General features: G+C 41.2%; 1 protein-coding gene across 1 annotated transcript in view; it reads right to left on the reverse strand.

Annotated features, from left to right (window-relative positions):
• Positions 1 to 13418, reverse strand: part of NRG3 (neuregulin 3) — a 249923-nt gene that overhangs the window by 66145 nt on the left and 170360 nt on the right. The window contains exon 4 of the mRNA XM_009332695.1: positions 5136 to 5162. Coding sequence (XP_009330970.1) covers positions 5136 to 5162 — 27 coding nt within the window. The remainder of the gene's footprint in view (positions 1 to 5135; positions 5163 to 13418) is intronic.

Raw genomic sequence — 13418 nt, forward strand, 5'->3', positions numbered from 1 at the left:
GGCAAAACCGAACTTTATTTTTTAAACATATGTCCTTTAGAACACGTACATTCTTTGCTCATGTAACTGAACATTCATCCTCTCCTCCAGTGAGGACAGGAGCTTTACAGGGTTTTATAACAGATAAGAGCTGCTAAATGGTACCGAAGGCTGGACCATCCACGCAAACACTGGTTATTTATTTTCACTGTCTGTTTGCTGCTACAAGACGTTGAGTTTCAGAGGACAGCTCACCAGCTGCACGTGTTGTGAGCTGTGCAGGAACTAACAAACTTCGCCTTTTTATTTCTTCACAAACAGGAAGAATACTAAATTGTTGCGGTCTTGCTTATGCTGCCCATCAGCAAAACCAACTTTTGCGGTTTGGAAAAATCAAAATGCATCTGTCACAGTGCATGGCACAAGGTCACAGAGTCAATTTAGTTACCTGGATCACGTGTTGCCAGAGTCTTAGGCATACAGCTGTCTTATCGCAATGAGGAGGCAGTGAGAATCAGCCCAGTGAAAATAAAGCATACACCATCTTCTCCCATATTAACAACTGCTCAGAGTACCGAAAACTGAATACATTTCACATTGTAGTCGTTGCAAGGAGATATATAAATTTTAATAGGATCCCTTTCTTGAGTTACTTTATTGCTCTGCTCAATTAAATGTTATTTAATGATTCACCACTTAAAAGGGTATTGTATATCATTCTTACTCCACTGACTTCAGTGACGCTTCTGCTGATTTTTCCAGAAAAGATAACTAGTTCTAAGGAAGAATATTTATCTCCTGCTTAAGGCCTAAGTATCAGCAAGTTAAAAGTAGTGACTAAATATAGCAAGCGCTATATTATTTTTGCAATTCACGCATGGGGAGATTCAGGTTAGCACATCGTAATTGTTTACACCACTGATATTGGTTTAACTGCTAAGCAGCCTAAGGATGAGGACTATTTCATGTAATTACCGTGTTTCCATCATAACTGTAGCGACCTGCCTGCTGCACTTTCTTGGGGCATTTTATTTTCCACTGTATCCATCGTACATTGCTGTTACAGAACAAAAGATGAAGATTCTGGATCACCAGATTAGGTGGTGGGGGTGAATTGCTGAAACGGTCATGTTTGTTCATGTATCGTAGCAGGTTATTCCAGTACTCACTCACCTTCACGTTTCATCCCTTAACAGACCTTAACTCTACTCATTCTCAGTGCGTAGGAAATGAGTAAAACTGACGACTCCTTGTCTCGGGCACTGACTCTTTGCCCAGAACGCTTACTTCCAAAGATCACCCTCAGGCTTTTGCATCTCCTTGTATCTGGCAGTTAAAGCAACGATTTCACTCTGCAGCTGGGACCACATGCACGAGGTCAGTCTCCACAACTCAGCTTTCAACTGCTACCTGTTGCACCAAAGTAACCTGATCAGCCATGGTGGCTATCAGAGATATTTGGCTTCATCATCAAATTTTCCATCAGACAAAAATAAACCATTCAGCCCTGAAGTGCAGTTAACCACTTCAGCCAAAAAAATGATAATAAGCTGTAGATACTCATATATCCCCATGCTATCTGACGCTAACAATACATCACTTAGTTTTCTCATTGAATAAAAGCTGCTTCTTTCAATTTCTCTCTGGTTTTTTTACAAACTTGCTGCCTCACATGAGCATTACCGACAGCCAGCCTGCTTTCAATTGACCTGAAACAGTTAATACGAGTAGATTTCCAGTTTGTAGGAACATTGTGATAATATTTATTTACCTTTGTGTTGGAAATTTAAATAAAATTGCATGCATCATCATCGGTGAGACGCTTTGGGAATCGTGCAGACATGTGCACCAACCCAGACCACGTGCATTGCACCCCTGCGTGAGCTGAACGTCTTCCCAAGCACCGTGGTGCTCTCTTACGAGGAACCGGGGAGCACAGGCAAGGCGGCAGCGAAGCCTGCACCCTCTTGCAAGGAAGCAATAGTTTGTGTTACACACCACTGAAAGAGATTCCCCAGAGAGCCAAGGAATCTAAATGCAGAAAGCCTGACAGAAATTACTGTAACTGAGAACCTAAGGCACAGAGAGATTAAAATACCTTGCCCAAAGCCTCTCCAAAGCAGAAGATCGCATCAGAGATGGAAATTGAATCTAGCTCTCACGAGTGAGTATCAAACACAAGACTCGGGTTTGTTTTTTTCCTTTGAGGTACTAGAATGTACAAAGCATTTCCTTATCACTAGAAATTTCATAAAGCTTGGCCACTCTGATGACAATACTTAAATGCATATTTTTAAGGACATCGTGTCCCTTGAACACATACTTGGCTTTCATTTAATTCAAGAGAAGCTTCACGTGCATACATCAGAACTGTACATTAATTGTTACATTTGCAACATTTTAAAACAGATACGCCACATTAATATGCCTGCATTTATCTCTGCTATCCATACGAAGAAACAGACACTGCAAACCAAAGCCAGCAACAATATTAAAGTATCGGGTATTCATGTTCGGGAATGCGCAATATTGAATATTGTATCTTGACAATATCCAAAAGGGGAAAGGGATGTGAGAACATGAGAGAGGTTAACACAGCAGTCGGTGCGGTGGATAAACTGAATGCATAACTCTTGTTCAGTAAGTCCTGCACGTGAGAGCTAAGGATCTGGTAGGAAGCGGATTTCAACAGGTAATGGAAAAGCAACGTACACAGCCTCTAACTACTGAGCTCTGGAACTGGCTACCACAGGAGCTTGTGGGGGAAGACAGTACCGGCTGGTTCACAAAAGGATACACAAATCCATCGACAACAGATCCCTAACAGGACAGTAAAAGGACTGGGCAGGTATATACACTCCAATGCTTCTCGAGAGTCTAGCAAAAAAAAAAAAAAGGCTACACTCATCTACTTTCCTTGGCGAATGTACACTGAGCTAGATGTGCAGTTAGTGTACATTTCATCTGTCCCCTGGGGCGCCTTTGTTGTAGACACATGTTCCTATCTACATGAGATTTTAGCTTTACCTACTGTGGAAGGAGTTCAACCTTCCCTGGGAATCCAGGCTTACAGGGTTTTCAAGCGAAATTTCTGGAAGATGATGATGGAAATGGAATTCCTAAGGCAACTGAGCCCACACGTGCAATGAAAACATTAGAAAGAGCGTGCCCTGGGTCACGTACAACCAAGGCTAAGCTCTGCAGCATCTATACATTGTTATTTTTCATAACTGGAAAATACTCTTCCCACTAATTGCAATTATTTTCTACAGTACAGAAGTAAACTCATGGGAGAGGCTTTGCATGAGCGGCCCTGACTTGATGAGTGTATTGTCACCTAACCTCTCTGTATACACGGTGGGGATTTGTACTTTGCTATGTGTGCAGTAATGATTCCATATGTGCTTACACTTCCTAAGTAATTCTTCAAGAAGATCAGAGGAGGCTTTAAGAAGCACAAACATTTCACTTTTGCATACGATTCTGGAACTTGCTTTTTTCTAGCCCACAGAAAACCACCTGAAGCCTCATTTTAGACTTCCGTCATAATATTTTCAGGCTCGAGACACAAGATTTCGTTAATTCCTATACCATCAAGCTCTGTTCCAATATTAAATAAGACAATCAGAAAGCTACTCATACGAGAAGACTACTCTGAGCCAAGACTTCAGGGCTTGGCTTTATTTCAAGCCTTAAAGAGATGTCTTAAAAAAAAAAGAGGAAACTAAAATGCTCAAAATAAAGTAAATCAGCTTTGCCTCCTGGGTAACACTTTCCTGCTTCCTATGGAAAGGCTCACACTAAGAATCCTATATATATTCCTTATCCTGTTTCTTTTATGTATATGCTCGTCCTTCAACTCGTATGGCTCAAGATTGCTGCTTAGAAGTTAAGTTAAGCAGTAAAACTGGGATATATGCAGAGCCTTTGAAGTAACCATTTCCCAGCTGTGCTTGCCCGCTAAGTCTGCGAAAACACTTGCATCAATTCCACTGGTACTTTTAAAGTTTCATGTAAAGTGAAACACTAAACTTCCGGAGATCACAGAATAGTTCTCTAGAGAGAACTCTTCCCTAGAGAGGAGACAGTTCTCTAGGTATGCCAGACAAGTCCAAAAGCAGTAGGAAAAAATCCCTCGACCTGCTGGTATCCTCTTGCTAATGCAGCCTGCCACGCAGTTAACACTCATCACCATATTGGTTTCATGACAACTTATACTCAGCTCGTCAACAAAATCCCCATATCACCACCTACGATCACTAGGCTATCGTGTTTTTATTTTTAAAATCTAAAAAAATTAAGTAAAACTCAACATAGGGAAAGGACACATTAAAAGTAATTTTTTTTATGACTTCGATATGAATTTGCAAGCTTTTTATTATAGTGTTTTTAGTCATATTTAATGGTTTATGCAAGCTAGTTTTACACAAATGATGCACCAGTCCACTAACTCTGCTAAGGACAAACCCCGGCTTCCTCGAGGAAATTACCTATACCCTCTGCAGATCACCAGCTGAGAGCTGAAGCGGTGACCTGTTAAGCCTATCAGTCCCTCAGGCTATGAATACATTACAGGGCAGCAACTGAGTCAATAGAACATTGTCTTTTCCTTTCCAAAATTATAAGAGGCAATTATTCACTCCTGCTTTAGCTTTTTCCTAACCTGAAGTTAACTTATTTGTCCCTTTTCTTAAAAGTATTCCTCTGTCTTGTCTGTTAAAAGCTAATGAAATGGTTCTTATTAAACCTAGTTACATTTAACATTGTAATCAACACCAAATTCCGAAAAAAAAAAATCTCTAATTTAAAATTTACTTTCCTTTACATGAAGATAGGCATTAACTCTTTCCTAAAATCTCATATAAAATATTATTCCTCAAATGTCATGATATGTCCATACAATCTTTATATTATGTTTCACCAAACACCAATAAAATACTAAACCATCAATATGTGGTTTTTAAGCCCCCTAGCAGTGGACAAGAGAAAAACCAGATCTTCATATAATTTCAAATGTAATCGGTAAACATAACAGGAGCCCAATCCAAAATCCACCGATGGAGGTCATGGGAGTCTTCCCGTGAACTTCCACGTGCTTTGGGATAAGGCACCACGATAAACATTAGCAAGTGAAAGGAAGAGAAATGAAAACTTACCCATGAATTCAATTCCTAAATGGTCTGCTGTACCCAAGAAAGCATGTAAAAGAAAAAAGAAAAAAGAGACGGAAATGTTAGAAATAGACTGAAACGTCCGTATCGCCTTTATCGTCACTGGCAGCATTCAACATTCATACGGCAGAGCTGCAGAACACAACGCGGGGTCAGGGGCACGCTGTGCGGGTACTGGTCAGAAAGAAAAGCAGAACCCAGCCCTTCGAAGGGCAATCCCACGACGGGAATTTAGGGCACTGAGCTGTCCCAGAAGACAAGTGTATTTGGGGAAGGACATGAACGCCTTTACTCGTTATATTTATATTCCACCGAAGTGCCTCAAGCCAGCTACCTACAGGAATCGCATTTTCTCTTCCTCCTGAAACTCCTCCCTCGACATGCTAACTATTGCCATTAGTTAGACAATGTTCTGGCTTTCATTTTCTCTGACAGAGAGCAAAACCTAGAGAGATGAATGGAAGGCTCTTCCTGAGTTTTGCAGCTCTCACTGGAGTGGCCACGCTTGCACCCAGCGCGATTGCACAACTGCTCTCTGTTGCGTAATGGAAAATCTGACTTCGGGGAAGAGTAGCCATGTTCCCCACTTAGCCATCTGACTGACACGATACAATAATTTCAAGACATCTAGAACTGAAGCAAAAATTTTAATGTTTTTAGAGCATTGACTGAATTTACCACATGGAGTTCAAAACATTTCAGGACCTTTTTTTCCCCATGACAAATTGGGATATGATATGTCTCTAACAGACAGGTGTTTTAGTGCAAAGTAGATTTAAATTTACATAAAAAGCTTATTATTTTTAAGTTGATAGGAGTTACGTTGAAGTTGATCTACAATTAAAGAATAACAAACTCTCCATCCTGCAGGGACAGGCCAACAGAAACAATGATAACTGACTTTTCAGAATTCAGTGTGTAAGGAGTAGTAGCTTCAAGTCCAGACTGAAAGTCTGGAAGGCCAGACGTTCACCAAGGCTGCAAAATGCAATTCTCTCCTGCACTAGGCTTGAAATATTTTGCTTTTCGATGGGAGGTAATAATTTGCATTGTAAAGAACAAAGAAGGATTGTTTTCTGAGGAAAATGCAATATTCTCCTTCAAAATATAATAAAAGCAAAATATTTTAATTGCGTTTGTCTTCCTTGCAATTCGTGGTCACACTTCCTTAATACAGACCAGATTTTGCCGAAGTTTCCAAGAGCAGTGTGTGCGGAGAGGAAGGCAGTAGGGGAAGAGCAGGAGGGTTACGGGAAAGACAGAGCAAGACCGACGTGTTGGCTCGCGCTTGGAGCTGGAAGGTACTACTGGGAGCCGCGTGAAACGCTCGCTCCCATTAACTAACGTACTGCAACTTTCAAAAGTGGAAACTTAAGAACTACACAGCAAAGTTAAAAGAAGATTTTCCAATATAAACCAACAGTAATTTGAAATACTTTTTCATATGACTTGTCAGCTCCGGTACCTGTGATGAGAATGTGAAATATTTGGGTTTCTGTTGAAAATACTGGGAGTGATTCACTTTTTGCAACCCTTCATTCAATCCTTCCAGGAGAAGGCATCCAGCATCAGCTTGCTCAGTTCACTTAGCATACAAATCTATATAATAGCTGCTAAACACCGTATTTATCTTCATGCTTAAGACACAACATGCATCTCAAAAGAACAGAAGATAAGATGAGGCTATGTGGTATAAATACCTTATTAGCATGGTGTTAGGACAGGCGCAAGTCTAGTGACACCCAAATGAATCTGTCTTTTTGGTATTAAATACATAACTCAAACCATACATATCCGTATTCTACATTGCAATCTTCTAATCTGTATTCTTGCATTCACGTACAACTGTCACGTACAAACACCCCTGGTACATTTGACACAGGGATGTAATTTTTGTAAGAGCATGAGATCAGAAATATCAGAAGTGCATTCAACATACTGTCTTCACAGAGGTTTGTAACTTGAGTTTTCTCCTCTAGTTTTCTGTACCTGTGAAATCTGCAAATATTATCTGTGTGCAATTCACGCCTTGAATCCTTCTGTGAACTAGATCAAGATGCAGTCACCAACTGCTTACTTTAAAAAATGGTAACGGAGATCAAAGCACTGTAATCTGGTCTCCAAGGAGCTAAGGATATTCACACATGAAGCAAGATCATGCAACATCATCTTTTTAAGTCTACGTAGAACAGCTGATATAACAACCCTCCGTTCCTAACTGGGCTATACCCGGTCTCTACATGTTTTCCATCGGCAGCCTGCAATCTCCTCACTGAGTTCACCAACGCGGTTAAAAGCCACTTTCTCAAAAAGCGCATACAAAACACACCTTTCCTTTAAAAAAATGGAAAAAAGGATTTTAGTTCATCTTTGAGTAGTTTATATGTAAGTGAGAGTCAAGGGTATCTGTGGCCTTCCTGGGAAACACGTTCAACCGGAGAGGGTGGAAACATGTCAGGTCATTTATTTTAAATATCTCATGTGCCTGGAAAGCAACTTCTGCAACCAGCATAACACATATTGCTGACAAAGCTGATTTACACAGATTATGATGAAAGGATGTCTGATGGGATAAACCTTTCCAGCAAAATACCCAAGCTGCCAATCTATATCATTAAGCATAGTTCAACGAGCTCTGCAAGCAGCTATCTGGGACCAGAAAATAATAAAATTATAATTCTTGCGGATTCAGCGCACGCTGGCGCCGGCGCAGGCCTCTTGCCCCGCTGCCGCGGCACGCGTACAATGGCAACAGCGCCCAAAGCCTGGGAGCTGGCCTCCGCGCTCGCCGAAGGCAGGCCGGCTGGCAGCCAGGCTAAGCCCGCTGGCTCGCACAGGGGGACGCGCCACAGGTGACAGCAGCGCCTCAGGGACCGAACGCTGCAAACAAGTCTTCCACGCGCCAGGTATCATGCCAGCACTGCTCAAACGCAGTAAACCACGGTTGGTGGTTTGGGTTTTTTTCCCTTTTTTGTCCCCCCTCCCTCTTTCTGTAAGTGCAAAAAGTCTGTAACACAGCCGTTCTCCCCTTCCTTCCCCTCGTTCCCTGGCTTGAGTGTCAACCCTCTGAGTTTAAAAAACAAAAGACATTCTGATCCTGGAAACAAGAGCACTACTTGGGCTGCTCTGAGACTTCAGAAAAAAAAAGGGGACCCCCCCCCCCCCCCCCCACCCCCAAAAAAAAAACCCCACAAAACGAGTACTCACATTCTTCTCTTCCTTTCCCCCCTCACTGCAGAAATTCAGCTGCACTCACAAGTTATCAAGACCCTAAATTTGAAATTTGTTTTCCTTAATACAAGTATGGCTCCTGCAGCAATGGTGTTTACCAAGTCATTCAGCATATTGAATCGGGGACACAAGGCAAGGAAAGGTGCTAGAAGAAATGTCAGCAGTCATTAATCATACCCGTTGTTTGGCTTTTAATGTTGTTATCATTCTAAGACGTTTACTCCACTAGCTACGGGGAAAAAAACAAACCAAAACAAACAAAAAAAGTCACAAAAAATAAACAAACCCAAACCCCACATCTTTGCAGCTAGGAAAAAAATCAGAAAAGGCAAGAAAACGACTGCTCCCAGCGCCCAAGCCCTTACCTGAGCTGGCCCCTGCCAGAGGCTGCCTCCAAGGCCCCCCCCCACCTTTTCAGAAGGCAGAAAGCGAACGCTGGCTCTCTTGGACTAAAGCCTTTGTACTGCAGGCTGCCATTTCCAGCAGAGGAGTGACCGGACTCTCATACCGGTATAAAAGGGGTCAGAAACCTCCCTGCTGGAAGTGCAGCGGGGAGACGAGTCCCCAGCGCTCCCGGGGCTGCTCTTCCACCCCCTGCACCCAGCGCACGCTGGCGGCGGGGGACGGAGGGACGGGGAGAAGCAGGTGGAGCAGGTTATGACCATCGTCAGGCTGCCCTGCGGTGACCAAGCACCGGTCCAGCGGTTACTCTCACTTGCGCTGCCGCGGTGAAAAGAAATGATTTTGCAAGCTCCGGTTTTGGGGATGGGTTTCCCCCCTCTTAACAATGGCAAGAAACTCTCCCAGCAGGTCCACGTGAGAGAGACACGGCGCAGGGAACTGCACGGCGGGGGCAAGGGGGGGAAGCGAGCTGTGGTGGTGACCTAAGACTGAAACAGAGACAGAACCGTAAAGAATTGACCCCTGACATGCCACAGCGTAACAAAGGACTGTTTCATTGCTATACGGTCGTAATATATAAATGATAAATTGCCATGGCCTGCAGAGCACTTCCTTGGACGCGGCGAGTGCAACGCCAAGGAATTCACCATCAAGCAGCGCAGTTTCTTTAAGGACTCGGTTCCACACAAATGTATATGAGAGCTATTAATGTGCTGAAGCGTGGGTGCTGCTCCGCAAGATGGGGTCATTAACCAAATAATGCGCCTGTAATTTATTTTTGTTATTGTGATTTCTGCGTTCTTTCTGGCATTGTTATGTTCTTAGGAACTAATATATTACTCAGACAGGAAGATTATTCACTTTTATATTTTACTTTATGAATATTTCTGTATTTTGTTGTTGACGTGGGAAAAATACTGTGCCTTATGGTCCTTGCACTACGTGAATTTGTTGCTAGTATTAAAGCCATTTTAATTTATACTTTATGAATACATACACACCTGGGAATACTTGATAACAAGCATGAGAGAAGATAAATTTGCACTCGCTAATGGATTAATTTATTAGTGCTTCACATAGAACATGCAGCCTTATGTCTGGATTGTGGTTTGCTGGGGCTTTTTTCTTAGTCATATTAAGATGGAGATTTTTCCCCAGTTAAAGACAGGTTTCATAATCCCAGGTACATTCTTAGCTACACCATGAATAGAAGTGTAAACTCAACACGTAAATCTCACTGATTTATACAAGAAAAATCTTGGACATGAAAATACTCATTGTAGACCACTACAGACATTTTAATCTGTTCTAAGGATAGGTTGACTTTGGCATGAAGGAGACAGCTTTAGGAAATCAATGCAACGGCAAAGTATTTTGCTCTGCAAATGAAATTTATCGGTTCCAATAAACTCATAAGACTTGTTAGATTGTCCTTGGTAGATGATTGTCTTGAACAGAAAACGCAACACGGTAATATGCTGCAAGCTACCTTGGGACAGCTCAAGTACTCTGAACAGATTATCTGGCTGGAAGGAACGGGACAAAGTTTAACTCTTAAGTATCAGACCGATCAAACTTGGTCTGAAATGAAGAAAAAAATCTTCCATTCAATAGGCAGCTAGATCAGGGTACTACCTAAACATAAAAACTGCTACTGTCTTATCCATTATGTTTTATTATGTTCGACAGCACACAGTTAGCCTATTTGTGTATTTAATGAAGCTAAAACTGTAAGTGGTTACATATATATATGTACATGAAAGTATATTATTTTTTGAATCCTCAAGTATATTATTTTTTGGTGCCTCATTTTGCATGTGAGCCCATGGAGTTACGGGACAAGGGATTTCTCTGTTCAGTCGGAAGGGTACCTTGCTCCCGTTTCCTCTCTGACATCCACAGGAGGTTATCAGACTCGGCAAACTGGCCAAGTGCTCTCAGAGGTTGGTTTTGGGGGGGGGGGGGTCAGTATCAAAAAGAAAAAGCACCAGCGTGCATTAATGTATTTTACAAATCTCGGTTATTAGAAAGCACAACATTTGATTTTGTTGTTTGTTTTAGATGAGTCTGGCGATTTGTTTCTGTAAGTAACTTACACAAAAGTACTCGTCACAACATTTTTTTGGGGTGTGGAAGAAATGATTGGGACGGTTCAGGGGAAATCAGAGACACAAAATCAAGATAGTTCAACTACTGATTTTTCAAAGCATCTTCACCAAAAGACATGATAGAAATTTCGCTCTGTGGGACATTTAAAAATGGACCAAACTAAATCCGGAGAATGACTTTGAATAGACGAACACCTGGTGCCTCCTTTTACCCTCTCTGACAAAGAGGCCTATTAAAATTTTCCCAGATGTAAAGTGTCCCTGGCAATAGGTAGGCTGTTCGCTACACGTTAGCTGATATAATAATAAGTATATAAAATATATCAGTAATTTGCCCCACCTATGTCAAGACACAGCAATGAAAATCATACATACACACATCCCTTACAAGATACTTGGTCAGTTTTCAGTGAGATAATAAATCACTGTTACAGAAATGATAACAACTGAAAAAAAAAAAAGTGGGCATATATCTATAAAAAACTTCACAATGTGATATATTCTCATTATAAACAATGAGAGAAGATTTAAAGTCTCGCTTTCTACAGATAGGGTTAATTTTATTTTAAACGAAATTAAAATCCTCGATCTGCAAAAATAAACATTGAAGACAACATCTAGAGCTTAATTGCTTTATCCATTCCTTTTTAAAGAAGAAAAAAAAAAGGCAAAGGAAGAAAGAACCTAGACTTGCTGGGAGTATTTGTATGGCTCTGGCGAGGCTATAGTATAGCCTCAGGGCAGAATCCCCCCCATCAATTCCGTAACAAAGGAACATTTGAAAAATGTCCGGCAAAACCTGTTGTTACATAAATAATACGCAGTGCTGAATAATGGAACAAACTATTGATTTTCTTTCCCTTTGAATGACAGAAGCTCGTGGCTGTGGTTTACCCCGCCAAAGTCGAAAGATTGTTTCTAACTTCTGAAAAGAAAGAACGGGAACAGTCCCATCTTCACAGGTTCAAGACAAGTTGGAAATTTCAGCTACTTACCTCATCTGCAGCACGCAGGCTCAGAGGATTAAGCTTGCCTCTCCCCTATCATTTCAAGACCTTAAATTATCATCTCTACAGCTAACAGACGAAGTTACTTACTCTTTAAGGCACTATGTTGGATTTTAATGAAAAAATTTAGTCTCGTCAAACAATGTAAGCAATCTCTACTGATATCCACAATATTGTAAATCAGCACAGATTTTAACGCTAGGTTAATTTTTGTTACTATAGCTATAAATGCAGCAGAGCAAATAAACATGTCTTTAATTTCAAACCTATGAATAGCTTATTGAAATTACTCCATTAAACTTACTAAACGCCTGAAGAACGTGTTTTTTAGGAATTTTGCCAGATCCAGGCCAAAATGGTTAGTGTCAGGTGTCACCCAAATGCAGCAATGCTTTCTTTTTCTCTCAATAAGCCATTGTTTTCATCAATGAGAAGAGAGAGCAGGTAAATGTTAGATGCTGCTGCTATACGCAGATACATTTTTGCTGATTTTGAATGATTTTGCTGATTTGCATTCATAAATCAACAGAACTGCTCAACACGTGTAAGGACTTTAATTCATCCCAGAATATCAGCGTGTAAACAGTAAGTCCACACAGAACGCTTCGTCTCCAGTCAGACGACTTGAAGATGCTTATTTTATTTGCTAAAAATGTAATGCTGGTTCCACGAAAATTAGTAACTACATCAAATGAAAATGAAGCTGCCTGTATAGAGCCTCATAGCTCACGGTGACAAGGTTATTTATGAAGTTTTCTCTAAATATATGTTGAAAATGATAAACCCATGTGACCACGCCGAGATCAACTTCCTCCCCCGCCGCAATGAGACTGCAGTAAACACTGCACGTTATATCCTGGTTACTTGACTACTGATAGTAGCATCAACTGTTATAACCGATGATTGTGCTAGATATTGCTAGAAAAAAATCAAGATTTCTCTGATATTCTGCAGTTTTGACAGATCACTAAAAGCCTGTATTAGCATTGTAATTGCAAAAAACGCAAATTTTCTTTTTTGTTCCCGTTCGTTACTGAAGCCTATCATCTCCTGTAAACTTCCTTTTTTTTTTCTTTTTTTTTTCCTTTTTTTTTTTCTTTTTTTTCTTCTTTTTTTTCTTCTTGGCTCCATACATCACACTTCTTTTATATTGCCATCTAAAAGTCCAACCTCGCAGACCAGGATCTCTGACTGTGCTAAGGACTACGCAAAGAGAAAACACCGACGTAGCCGTTCGACCTACTTTTACAATCCTGAACTGTTTTCCTGGGCTTCCGCTGCAACTATGACAATGACTGCGCTTGTCCCACAGTTGCAATTGCATAGTAGGTGATAACAGCACTGTCACAACCAAGGAACCGTCAGGAGAATTAGGCTATGGAGCAATATATTCTTCTATCCTTCTCTGTGTCATTAACGCAACGGTTCCTGCAGAGCCGAGACTCGCCCTGCATAAAACCCCAGTCCCATCTCTCACAACTACTACCCCAGGTTTGCACAGTGGCATCACGCTGCCCCTG

Source organism: Pygoscelis adeliae, unplaced genomic scaffold (genome assembly GCF_000699105.1).
Source record: "Pygoscelis adeliae isolate BGI_AS28 unplaced genomic scaffold, ASM69910v1 Scaffold269, whole genome shotgun sequence".
Lineage (NCBI taxonomy): Eukaryota > Metazoa > Chordata > Aves > Sphenisciformes > Spheniscidae > Pygoscelis > Pygoscelis adeliae.